Source organism: Musa acuminata, chromosome BXJ2-4, assembly GCF_036884655.1.
Source record: "Musa acuminata AAA Group cultivar baxijiao chromosome BXJ2-4, Cavendish_Baxijiao_AAA, whole genome shotgun sequence".
Taxonomy (NCBI): Eukaryota; Viridiplantae; Streptophyta; class Magnoliopsida; order Zingiberales; family Musaceae; genus Musa; species Musa acuminata.
This window is the reverse complement of record NC_088341.1, coordinates 1,553,164-1,567,779: the sequence shown is the minus strand read 5'-3', so window position 1 is coordinate 1,567,779 and position 14,616 is coordinate 1,553,164. Positions and strand designations below refer to the sequence as shown.

Here is a 14,616-nt window from a genome sequence, read left to right as displayed (position 1 = left end):
TTTATTAATAGAGGGCCGAGAAATCGAAGAATTACATATTAACGTACAAAAAGAATTTCATTCTGTGAACCGAAGATTCAACATTGCTATCAAGAGTTGAAAAACCTTATGGGCAACATAATATTCTTGCGGAATATATAGCTTTACAATTAAAAAATAAAGTTTCATTTTGAAAGGCAACGAAAAAGGCTATTGAATTAGCTGAACAAACCAATACAAAAGGAATGCAAGTACAAATTGCAGGGCGGATTGACGGAAAAGAAATTGCACGTGTCGAATGGATCAAAGAGGGCAGGGTTCCCCTACAAACAATTCGCGCTAAAATTGATCATTGTTCCTATACAATTCGAACTATCTATGGAGTATTAGGGATCAAAATTTGGATATTTGTGGACGAGGAATAATAGACCTTTGTTTATCTTGCCATTCTGGCCGAACAAAAAATAACGTACTGTTTCATTCTTTTTCTGTTAAATCAAACAAAAATGACCAATTCTAGTTCTATAATGTTGAATAAAAATTGGATCGACCATTTGTTATAATTGCTATGCTTAGTGTGTGACTCGTTAATTTCTTCTTTAGAGTTTAGAGTTGGAATTAAAAAAAAAGATTAAACGCTACTTAAACTTAATAACTATATAAAATAACTTAATAACTATATAAAATAAATAAAAACAAAAATAAAAACAAAATAAACTAATAACCAACTTATTGCTTCGTATTGTCGAGATCCCAAGAAACAGTCACTATATGAGATGAGTGGATCAATCATATAGTTGCAGCAACTGCAACTAAAATATTTTCCATAAAAAATCTGACTATGGGTTGTGAAACAAAAATAAAGGGATGTGGATAAATGGAAGGATGATAGAAAGAGAGAACAAAAATATCAATGATATATGATTCCAATATGTATGGTCAATGAATTACCCCATAAAGGCAATGTGATAAAGCATCGATACTGAATGAATATAAATAATAATAAAGAGCCTCGGGTTAATAAAAACTAAGGAGATTGACTCAAGAAGCTGGAGAAGCTATGGGAACGATGGAACCCAGTCACAGTATTCTACTGAAAACGAATCCGAATAATTCATGGGTTTATTAACCCGAGGAACGAACCGAGAAAAAAATTATTTATTATGAGAAGTCATGGGTTGACCTAGGAATAAAACATTAAAGAGTCAATATTCGCCCGGGAAACCTTTATTTATTGAGATTACATTACAATATTTTGGCATCATTTGATAAGGGTAAAAATAAGGATCAAGGATCGATATACAATAAAAAGCATTATCTATAATTATAAAAAGCATTATCTATAATTTATATCTATAAATATCCATAACATAAATATTCTAGCTGTATATCATGTATATACATCTTCCTGCATAACAAAACAAATTCAATATTAATAAATGTCTTAGTGTATTAGTTTATTAAATACATGTGTATTTGTAATATTATCGAATCCTTTCATTTGTGAGGAGCTGGATGAGAAGAAACTCTCATGCCTGGTTCCGTAGTAGAGATGGAATTAAGAAACAACCATCAACTATAATCCAAAAAGAACCAGGTTTCGTAAACAACATAGAGGAAGAAAGAAGGGAATATCTTGTCTGGGCAATCGTATTTGTTTCGACAGATATGCTCTTCAGGCACTTGAACCCGCTTGGATCACGGCTAAACAAATAGAAGCGGGGCGAAGAGCAATGACACGATATGTGCATCGTGGTGGAAAAATATGGTTATGTATATTTCCCGACAAACCTGTTACAGTAAGACCTACGGAAACACTTATGAGTTCGGGAAAGGGATCCCACGAATATTGGGTATCCTTTGTTAAAAACTTTATGAAATAGGCAGTGTATTAGAAGCTGTAGCCAAAGCAGCTATTTCACTAGATGCATCCAAAATGCCTATACGAACTTAATTTGTCAGGATATGTACGTAGAACTAAACAGTGTATTGGTCTTCATCGATAATTGATGTGTATTCGAATCATAGGAGCTGGTAATCATCGATATGCTCATATTGATGATGTTATTGTTGCTGTAATCAAAGAAGCAGTGTCTAATATGCCACTAGAAAGATCGGAAATAATTAGAACTGTAATTGTAGCGTACTTGTAAAGAACTCAAACGTGACAACGGTATGATAATACGATATGATGACAATGCTGCAGTTGTCAGTGATCAAGAAGGAAATCCAAAAGGAACTCGAGTTTTTGGTGCGATTGCTCGGGAATTGAGACAGTTGAATTTTACTAAAGTAGTTTCATTGGCTCCCGAGGTATTATAAATACTACTATATGGGACTATGATATATCAGAACATCTAAAATAGATCAAATTTAGTAGATTAGTAGATTGTGTCTCACGCATATACTTTTAATAATAAATAATTTTATAACACAAAAAGAAAGAAAATAAAACAAAGAAAAAAAAGGGAACATGTTGATTATATCAAAATTAGGAGGCACCAATAATTATAGTTCGTCATGGGTAAGGACACTATTGCCGATATAATAACTTCTAGAAGAAATGTTGACATGAATAAAAAAGGAACGGTTCGAATAACATCTACTAATATTACTGAAAATATTGTGAAAATACTTCTATGAGAATGTTTTATTGAAAACATTGGAAAACATCAGGAAGGTAACAAATATTTCTTGGTTTCAACTTTGTGACAAAGAAAGACTAGGAAAAGAATACACAGAACTATTTTAAAGCATATAAGTTGACCCGGTTTACGACTTTATTCTGACTATCAACAAATTCTTAAGATTTTAGGTGGAATAGGAATTGTAATTCTTTCTACTTCCCGAGGTATAATGACAAATCAAGAAGCTCGACGAGAAAAAATTGGAGGTGAACTTTTGTTATATATATGGTGATCCTCCCCCTCTGGTATCCTAATTTTATCTCTAACTTCCTATTTGTGAAATAGAGAGGAAAAGTGAGTTATATAACTCTTCCTCCATTAGTTGATACTTCAAGGAAGTTACCTAGAATGAAAGAACAAAAATTTATTCAAGTTTTATTATTGAATCACTTCCCAACGGTATGTTTCGGGTCTGCCTAGATAATAAAGATGAAATTCTAGGTTATATTTCGGGAAGGATCCGACGTAGTTTTATATGGATACTACTTAGGGATAGAGTCAAAATTGAAGTAATTTGTTATGATTCAACCAGGGGATGTATAATTTATAGACTTCGCAACAAAGATTCGAATGATTAGGTGATTTTTAAAGCATTCCTTTCATGACGATACAATTCGAAGTTCAAAAAAAAAATTCAAGAGACTTATTTTCTTACAAGAAATAGATTCAAAATTAAGGTAAGAAATAAGAAATATGAAAATAAGGGCTTCCGTTCGTAAAACTTGTGAAAAATATCGACTGATCCGTAGGTGCGGACGAATTATAGTGATTTGTTCCAATTGGAGACATAAACAGAGACAAGGATTATCTTTCTAAAAATGATTTGTTCCAATTGGAGACATAAACAGAGACAAGGATTATCTTTCTAAAAAATAATTTTCTAAAGAAAAAACAAAAATAAAGGATTTCATTTAATATGAAATGGATATTTCTGTATCTTTTCTTTCTGTATATTTCTGACTTATATTTATAAGATGATAAAATATGATAAAAGCTATACCAAGAATCGTTTCACGTAGGAATGGGCGTATTGGTTTACGTAAGAATGGACGTAGAATATCAAAAGGAATTATTCACGTTCAAGGAAATTTCAACAATACCATCGTGATGCTTATGGACTCGCTGAGGAAATCAAGTATCAAATTCTTGAGGTTATGGGATTGGTCAGGAAAAATAGAGTCGAACAGAGGCTGGAGGAGACAGAAAGGGAGTTGGTTTTCCAGAATCAACATATCACGCACCAACAATGGTGATAGCGACCATATTGTGGCTTGTCCTTCTCCCTCTGGCAATATGGTCTCAATCACAAAACAGCAGTCAAGCAACATCATTTGGACGAAGTCATCGCTGCTCATCTCCACTTTTTCTGAGTAGGCCATACGTGCTTGCGGCTCTTTCTCCTTGATCAACTTGAGGTAGTCTTCCAGGGGCTTCGGCCAAGGAATTTGTTGAGATACTGCCATTTGAGGTGGTCCATGGGTTTCGGGTGAGACTCGTGATGGTGGAAGGGGCCGAGCGAGACGATCGTTGGCTCGTATGCCTTTGGATCGATCCCTCGCAAGTGTGGTAAGACTCTGAAGATGGTCGGCTGTTTGGTGCGCCAATCCTCTTGTTCTGTTTCCTTCAACTTGTTCTTCAATGAGACAACCCAGTTTGGATCTATAGTTGTCTCAATCTGCTCCCCTGCTGCACTCATGTTTCCAGTTCCTTCCCATCTTGTCCTTGCCCTTGCCCTCCTTCCTGGCCAATAATTATAGAGCCTATCCGAAGACTCAGAGAAGGAAGGTAATTCACGATTGCTTGCATTCATGAATGTGCGGGCAAAATATCCACCTAATAGTTGTAGAGAAACGGCGAGTCTAAATTGCACGCACGCTGGCTCTCACCATCTCTGATCAAGACAAAACAATACAGAAAACCTACATATAAACAGATTCAATATAACTCTCTGCATTTGTTAGAATGATAGGCTATAAATTTCACTCATCCATCGACTTAATTTTTAGAACTTACCATTAGTGTACTGTGAACGTGAAGATTAAAGTTATATCTTTTGAAAAGTCTTGAATTAATTTATAAAAAGCTGATAAGATTGAGTCTGGTTTGATAAAGTATTAAAGTTTTAATAACAGAAAATAGATGTGAATACGATAGTAGATGATAATCGTATTCTAGTTTAATGTGTCATCCTATTCCTATAATTTGTTTACAAAATAAAAATAGAGAATTCAATTGATGAAATGAAAATGAATTCCTCCAAAGATCAAAATGTTTACTGGCATGAGCAGGAGTGATCAGCTAATCAGCTACATGATTTTCTTCGTGGAATACAAATATTATTTTACAATATCTTAGGCCTATAAGTAGATATGGTATCTGTTCCTATTCTAGAAATTTAGTTTTTTTATTTTTTTTAGTGATGATAAACTCAATATATTTATAAGTGTGAGTCATGAAATTCTATATGATGGTTTGTACATAATTATTGTGAATATTGAGTTTACAATAACGAATGAAATATTGTTCCATAAACTCATTGAAATTATGTATACTTATATTTGCATGTAGAGAAAAAGCTAAGATAGAGATGTGACACAAAAGAGATGGGCTCTAAAAGTTTAGTTGTTTTGCTTAACGTGAATCATGTGCTATATAGACTGGAGTAAGTGTTTGGGAGTGGGGGGATGGTGAAGACATCGATACATTGCCCCCTGAACTCTGTATTTATACAGTTGATAGCTTTCTTGTGCGAGGGGCCACCCAATGAAACATCCCACATACCAAGCCACACTTTTGTCTATCAAAAGACTCGACTCATGTATCACTTTACAGCTTACTCCGTCTCTTCGGCTAGTCGCCTTGTGATATATTTTTTACGTACGTATTTATAATGGTAGATTACAAAGGAGTTACGTGCACTAGCTAGCTAGGGAAGTCCAAATTCACATAATTCATAATATATAATATAGTCACATAAATATATTAGTTGCTGCTGTGTTATAGACTAGATTACCATATCATTATCAATTGGCATTTAGTCAGGTATTAACTAGAAACAAACTATAGAGAATATATGCTGCTTCCATCCCACTCAATGGATCGACCAACTTTATCCTCTCCTCGGCCTTAGCATGTCGAATTAATAGGTTGCTTCTACTATGAAAAAGGAAAAGGGAAAGAGAAAAGAAAAGAAAAGCAACAACTCTCACAAACTTTGGAATGCCAAAGTTATAAGCTAATATATTCCATTTATTTTCTCATGTGTAGCTCACTTATAATTGAAAGTGCAGATCCACATGACAGTTGGAAGACAATTAAAATCCTACATCGTCTCCTGTTCAATCTCATGCAGCAACATCTCCTCTATGCCACCCGTATCAGTTGGCATGAAATCCCATTTCATGCTGAAAAAGAATATTTTTATAAAATTGTATGAAAAGATTGGGTAATTATTTGTACGATTTTGATGAAAAGAAGTTACTATTTGATCTTTTTCCTAATTGCGCTTGTGATAAAAAAAAAATTATGATTAGTTGCTGCTTCCTTTGCCTTAATTAAGAAACTAATATGCGTTTTCGTTCATATGAGCAGCTTTAACACGGTTGGGAATTCGTATGAGATGAGCCCGGCAGAGGATTGTAATGTGTGAGAGATTGCAACCGCTTGCAACATCTTATCATCTTTATTATTTTATCTTATCACTTTGCATTAATTAACAATTGATATTCTATGTAGAGAGAAGAAAGAAAAAGAAAAGGAAGAAAATTAAAGAACATATATTGGGGATTCAGTTTAATATCATATGAATTCAGATCAAGCGCAAGAACATTATATTAGGTATGATTTTGAGTTCTCTTACATTTATACCATTTTGATTAATGTATATGACAATAGATATTGATTTTGATGTTCTTAGTTAATTTGATATTTACACTATGAAAGAAATAAAAGAAGGAATAATGGTTATATTAAAAAATAAGAAAAGAAAAATCACATCAAAATTGATGTGACATAAGTTATGTCTATGCTTCCATTATAAAAATACATTTAAAGCTTAGTTGTTATGAAAAGTATCGTAAGCATGTTATGTGATTTGAAATGCATGTAAATGTTATGTCTTTGTAAATTTTATAAGCATGAAAAAAGTATTTGTTATTATATTTCGAAAGTATGTATTAAATGTATAAAGAATTCATGTGTTTTAAAGAAAATACTTATTTATGATAAATCTGAGTCACGGTGCTTATTAAATTGTGGTTGCTCATATAATTATCTTTTAATTGTTTAGATGAGGAGTAGCTCATTTGTGATTATAGATCCAAAGACAATTAAGAGTCTTGGACACTATTGCATACATGTATATATATATATATATATATATGTATATATATATATATGTATATATATATATATATGTATATATATATATGTATATATGTATATATATATATGTATATATGTATATATATATATGTATATATGTATATATATATATGTATATATGTATATATATATGTATATATGTATATATATATGTATATATGTATATATATATATGTATATATGTATATATATATGTATATATATATATATATATATGTATATATATATATGTATATACATATATATGTATATGTATATATATGTATATATTATGAATTATAAAAGAGTTGTTGAATTTAGTGAAATGCCCTGTGGGTGGTTTGAATTTTGGATTGAATTATATAATAATTATTCTGTTGAAGTTATTTATTCTGGTTATGGTCTTGTATTCTTACAAGAAAAACCTTTAGGGTATTACAATCTATGAATCAATTTTTAACATAAATATTTGTTTAACCTGCTTATAATCTATCCAGATTATTAATCTTTATCTCATTCCTATCAATGCTACATGAACATTTTTCAACAGGATCATAAGACAAATGACAATATACAACCCCAAAAAAACAAGCCGTACATTAATTTTTCATTATTAATCTTTAAATGAGATTGTTTAGGCAATATATGACTATCAAATGCAATAAAAACAAGCCCTACCTTTCATTGAGGAAACAAAAACAACAATGATTCCATGATGAGAATCTATTATGTGGTTATTGATATTGAAATAGATAAAAAGAAGAGATAGAATTATCACTCAAAGGATTCTTTGTTTGTTTCACTCAAAGGAAACTCACTACAACTTCAAAACTCTATCTTTTATGACCTAACACATTGAGTTTATTTAGTCCCTTTGAATACATTATATTTATTATATTTAATTTGGATCTTTTTTTTTCTAAGGCTCTTTTCTTGTTTTAAGAATCAATAATCAATTTGGTTCATTCTTTTATAATAGGATCTTTAATGTGTTATCTCTCGATACAATAAACATCATGATGCTTTGGAAAAATTGATTAGTTTAATTCCAACAATTGATAATAGTTTGAAGAGATGAGATCATGGAAGAGTGACGACGAGAAGAAACATATGATGGTACCAAGTAGGCGAGGAGATTATTTAGGTGGTCGAATATAGCTCAGGACCGTATAGACGGTCTGCGTAATGGTGAGAATGAAGGCGAAAATGGCTGCACACAACCAGATGATCGTCCACGGGTTCTTGAAGTAATCACGATGTAGAGTTCGCCACCATATGTGATATTTGATGCCGCGGTGCTTATTGACATCTCTGTAGATGCTTGTAAGATAGTCCTCGTCTTTGATCAGCACATCTTTGCAAAGCTTGTTGAAGAAATTGGCGACTTCGGTGTTGTCGCCCGATGTGTTGATGATGATTTGATCTTTCTGGAGCAATTCGACGTCGGCAGCAGTATTGATGATTGAATCCATGAGTGACGCGTAGGCCGCAAGATGCGTTCCAGCGTCCTGGGAGCACTGCTCGAAGGCTATGAGGTTCTTGAACAGCACGTTGGTTTGGTCATCGACCACAAGCTGAGGGATCTCCAGCTTTCCATTCTGGAATGTGATGTCCAGGAAGCTCTTGGCCCGTGTCTTCATCTTGAACTGGATTCCCGCCACCTTGAGCTGTGTCGCGCTTGGAATCCATGGTATCATGGAAGCTGGTTGTTCGACCGGAACCGGGTTGTCACGAAAAAAGCTTAACATGTTCATCCGCTCCTTCTGCATTCCTTCAAACATGAGGCTCCATGATGGCTGGGTTTTGCTGTTATATGGCTTCTTTGCTGCGACAATGCAAAAATGACATAGATGAAGAATATGATGGAAACCATGGCGGGGGACTCTCTCGTTGTCGTTCATGAACATGATGAACATGCGTAGAAATTCTTGTGTCAGCTCTGTTAGGCCGCCAGCATCTTCAGGAAAAGCAGTGTTATGTAAACAATCGAGGAGAAAGAAAGGGAGCTGGTTTTCCAGCAGCAACATGTCTTGCGCTACTGCTAACGGCGACCATATTGTATTCTTGATCGCATTCTGTCCGACTTTGCGTTCACTCACACCCTTTACCCAGGATATCATGATCTCAATCGCAAAACAGCCGTCGAGCAGCATCATTTCTACGAATTTATTGCCACTCATTATCATGGAGCTTTCATTCGGGTTCACTTTGTCGCCAAAGTAGAAACGACGTGATCGGATTTCCAAATCTTGAGTCTTCTTGATGTAATCCTCCAGTTTCTTCTGGGGTTGTCGGCGAACGAATCTCCTGAGGTAGTTCCATTTTAACTCCTCCATGGGTTGCAGTTCAGATTTGCCATGGTGGTATGGGCCGAGGGAGACGATTCTTGGCTTGTAGGCCCTGGGTTCGGCCTCCTGCAAGACTCCTGGGACTTTAAAGATTCTTGCCTGTTCGGTGCGCCACTGGTCCCAATTTGCCTCTTCCACCTTCCTCCTCAAGGTGTCCATCCATGCCTTATCCACATCTATCTCAACTTTCATCCCTGCGTCACACATGACTGTGTTTTTGCGCCGAAGTGTGAAGTGAGTTGACTGAAGATTTGAAAGTAAGATTATGGAATCTCGTTTTCAACTCTTACTCTTCGAAAAGAATAGAGACAAAGTGATTCATATTGCTAAACGTAACTTGGATATATAAGCCACTTACATATTCAATGTCCTGTGGCCTCACAAAAAGATAAAAAGATGGAACTGAAGGAACATATTTTAGTGTAGTTCGCAAGTCTAAGAACAACATTCGATGCATTGAGTTCTAACCTTTTGAAGTTAAAGACAAAAAAAAACCCACTAAGGAACCAACCAAATAAGAATTGATTAGCTATCGATCTGAAGTCGATAAGCCAACCTAGTAAAGGAGAACTAAGAAAAGCTTCTGAGATTTGTTGTTATTAAAACTCATTACAAAAGGAGAAAGAGAGAGATACTTAGAAATAGCTTCCACTGGCAATACGTACCCGTGGAACCTAGAATCTGCAATGGACTTCAGATGGAATTGTTGGATGTGAAGTCATACATATAATCTCACGATCACGTGGGCTCTATAATTTTTTTGAAGTGATGCTATGGTTTCCCAACTCTGATCTGTTAGAAACCAAAAAGTTCTGATACCATGTTGAAAGACTCAAAAAAGGTGATCGAAATCAAGAATTCATAATTGAGAGACGATACAGGTGAATTAAGAAGATATGCCAATTAGAAACTCACATTAAACAGAGTAACTTATAATCTCACAAACCCCTCTTCGTCTCTTCTCCCAATTGTACTCCTAAAGTACTACTACACAAGTCCTTTATTTAAAGATAAACTCAAAACTTTGATTTTGGTAATAATTCTTATTTTGACTAAGACTCCTAAACCAAAATCATATCTAGTCACAAAGTTTAATTTAATATTCCAACATATTCCCCCAAATTAAACTTCGTAGAAAATATTATAGAAAGCCTTGAAGAAGCTTGATTTAATCTTCTTACATGTTATTTTTGTTTATAGTATTTTTTTTGGAATCTTTGAATTATGAGCCACTCGTGCTTGTCCTTTCAAATGATTTTACTATCGATCGTCCCATCAACAATAAAGTTATCATGGTTGGATCAGATGATATCAATAATTGAAGTGAGATAATAGCATATGCTAAAGAAGGAGAGGCTAAGGCTAGTAACAAAGTTGAGAGGATGCTAATAGTAAAAAAAATCCTCGAAGGGGGCTCCGATTAAAGTCAAGAGGTCGACCCTAGATACAACTATTGAGGAACACATATAGTCGATCGACACACCAGCTCCTGACCTAATCCCCGAGGATGAAGTTGTTAAAATTTTAGAAGGGTGATCAGGTTGGCCTATCTTCTTTTTATTTTGTCTTTCATTTTTATCTTTTATTTTTTAGTCAGGAAATCCATTTTGAAATATAAGGACTCCCGAAGATGATGTCAAGTTCTTGGAAGGTTCGACCCACTGAGAGTCTAGAGTCAGTAAGTTCTAAGTTGAACTTTTTTCATAATTCAATATAGTACTTTCCATGTTGATGCCAACCTACTCTTTGTATGAGTTTGGTTGCTAACTTCAACTTTCCTCAAAACTAAGTCTTCATTTTTTAGTCAATAAGGGCGAACTTTAGCATTAAAGGTCTTAGCAACCATCCTCTTATAAGCTAAGATTTTGAGGTATGATCAAATCCTAACTTCATCAATTAGGTTCATATTCACTCTGATCCCAACCTCTAACTCTTCTTGAGAAAAATGTTGGGTATGAGTGGTTGGCAAAATTAGTTCAGTCGGAAGCATATCATCAGTCCCACAGGCTAAGTAGAAAGGTGATTCTTTAGTATAAACTCCGGTTAGAGTTTGGTAGCTCTATAAAATACTCAAAAGTTTATCCATCCATATTTGTTTGGTTTTAGAGAGTCTTTTCTTTAAGCTCTAAGTATAGTTAGATTGGTGACCTCAGCCTAGCTATTGGCGCATGGGTGAGCCACCAAGTTAAATCTTAAATGAATTCTGAAGTAGTCATAAAATTTTTTTGAACTTAGAATTATTGAATTGTGTTCCATCATTAGTTATTTATGTCCACGTAACTCTAAACTGAGAAATGATGTTCCTTCGGATGAACAACTCAACCTACCCTTCTGAAATCGATGCCAAAGGCTTGTCCTCTACTCATTTTTAGTGAAGTAATATACCCTAACTACCAGATATTTTCTTTGGCCTATGATAGGTGGAAAAAGCTCAAAAATATCCAACCCCCACTATACAAAAAGCTAAGCTGCATCAATCGTGGTTAGTTCTACCACAGGTAATCTTTGGACTCAAGCATTGCATTAATATTTATCATAACATCAAATGTACTCATCGACATCTTTCCTAAGGGTCAATCAATAATACCCGGTCATAAAACCTTGAATGCTAGAGTCCTTGCACCAATGTATTCTCTGCATACACCGTAATGGACCTAAGATAATAAACAAGATGCTTTAGTAAGATAGAGACAATATAGGAGGGGATATTACAAGGATCGTATGAAGAGAACAACATCAAAAATACAATACCATGCTTATTGTCTATGCACCCTTTTTGCTTCGATCGATTCATCGGTGAGAACTCTAGTTTTAAGATATTTCATAATGTTCCCCATCTAAGTTATTTCTACATATGTGATTGTTACTTGACCCTTGTAAACACTTATTTGAGTTAAAATTTTTGTGATGATCCCTTTTGTTGCTTCAAAGCAATCCTTAGTGGGTGGTCAGGAGAGTGCATCAATTGCTATGTTGTCCCTTTTGGGATTTACCTGATGCTAAACATCGGGATGTCAACTATCACCTGTTTTAGTTCTGTAAGATATAGAACCATGGTCGAATCACAGGCCTCATATATATTGTTGATCTAATTAATAAGGGCTTAAGCCTTAATAATGATTCTTAACTGGTAGAATCACAAACCAGATCCAAAGCTTAAACTTGCTAAGCTTTACTACCCATTTAAGAAGCCTCTTAATAATATTAGGTTTGAAAAAGATTTGGAGCATCGGTTGGAATATCATGATAATAATATGATGAGTTTAGTAGTGGCAGAGCTTCTTGGTTACTAAAATAAGCCTATAGGGTAGTTTTTCAAATTTGAGATATCAGGTTTTAGCATCTTGAAGTACATGATTGGTGCAATATATAGGTCTTCCTCTCGAATCAACACTAACTTATGGCTACTAGCATTACAAATAGATAAAGGTATAGGTCTTCTCCTAGGTGGGGACTGAAAAGTTGAGGTAGAGCTGCCAGCTAGGTCTTGAGCCGATCAAATGCCATGACACTGCTCAGTCTATCGAAAATCATTTAGAATTTTAAAGAATGGTAAATATTGATCACCGGTTCAGGACAAGAACTGACTAAGCACAATAATTCAATTTATCAGCTATTGAACCTTTTTTATTAAATCCAAAGACCTTATATTGATAATGGCTGGACTTTCTTCGGGTTTGTGTCTATTCCTCGTTAATAGATCATGAAACCCATGAATTTTCTTAAACTTATAATAAATATGCACTTAGCCAGATTTCATCATATCTAGAATTTCTTAATGATGATAAATATTTCTCTTAGGTTGGATAGGCGAGTATTTGTGATGTGACTCTTTACTAATATTTCGTGTAGACCTCTATAGTTTATCCAATTTGGTGCTGGAATATCTTATTAATCATCCATTCTTTGGTATATTTTCTCAATATTCTCGAGTCCAAATGATATGATTTTATAATAGCATAGGCCTTTGTCAATAATGAAGGTAATATATTTTTTGTCTTGTGTCATTTTAGTCTGATTGTACCTAGAGAAAGTATCCATGAATGTTAGGAGCTTTTGGCGACAAACAATACCATGCGACGTTGCTATGTGTGATGGCATAGGAGCACTGCGATGTTAAGGGTTCTGCGGTAAGTAGGTGACCGCTAATAAGTGGTCATATTGGTCGCGGGTTGCAACTAGTGTCCACGTAGCAAAAGTGCCACAACAAGGAAGTCATAATGAAGCATCTCGCACGCAGGGGTTGCCAACCGTAATTCGGAATCACGATTGCGACTTGGCGTCGATAAGCACCACATTAATAGTAGTGTCAGCGACAAACATTGGTGCTGTTGGCAACCATAAGACTGTTAGTTCGATGATGAGGCCTATGGGCTACAAGTGACAATGCGACATCGAACATCGCAATGCAACACCACAGGCGACATCGAACATCGCAATGCAACACCATAGACCATAGACCATCGCAATGCAACACCACAACGGTCACCTGGGTATAGGCAATGGTGGAGTTGATCATGGGGGGGGGGGTGGGCTGGTCAAGTTGCGCCACCTAGTGTCCTAGCGATGGACGTGAGTGCAAGTGTGCTGAGTGGAGGTAGCACTGGGTAGTCAAGGTTGTAGGTTAGAGGATTTTGGTCAAACTCAAGCTTAAGAAAATCTTGCCCCAAATATGATTTTGACCTGACTTTAATTTTGACCTAAGTCAAAATCTATTTTTGATCCAATTTTTATCTTGATCAATGCTTTATATTGACCTAGTCAAATATAGATTTTACTTATGATTTGAAGCTCTAATTTTGATCGAATCTAAATTTTGATCGTGATCAACCCTAATTTTGACTGAACCCTATTTGGACTAGCCATGCACAATTTTAATTATTGTGATTGATTGGAGTAGTTATTGAGTCTAATTTGGGTGGTCCAATTTTAAACTACCCAATTAGTTGTGGGTCAACCTATGTTACCCAATTAAATAGTGTTTATTGGCCTAGTGTAAGGTTATATATATAATTTAAAAAATATAAATTTTAGATTTTTTTTATAGTTTTCTCATATGACATATTAGTAAAATTTTTGTTGCTTATGGTACTTAAATTTTTTCTTTTTGATATTCATGTGGTAATTTACAAGCATTTGTTGTTTTGAAATAATGTTATTTTCACATGAATACATGAATTTTATTTTATTGAGTTTTTGTTTTATTATGCTGATTAAAGTTTATATTCAAAACTTATTAT

At 34.6% G+C, this 14,616-nt stretch overlaps 1 protein-coding gene across 1 annotated transcript; it reads right to left on the bottom strand.

Moving 5' to 3' along the window:
• Positions 1-8,147: 8,147 nt before the first annotated feature.
• On the bottom strand, positions 8,148-9,568 carry LOC135608882 (UPF0481 protein At3g47200-like). Its single transcript, XM_065101930.1, has one exon. It carries the CDS (start codon positions 9,566-9,568, stop codon positions 8,165-8,167), a length of 1,404 nt encoding a protein of 467 aa, XP_064958002.1. The 3' UTR covers positions 8,148-8,164.
• Positions 9,569-14,616: the final 5,048 nt, after the last annotated feature.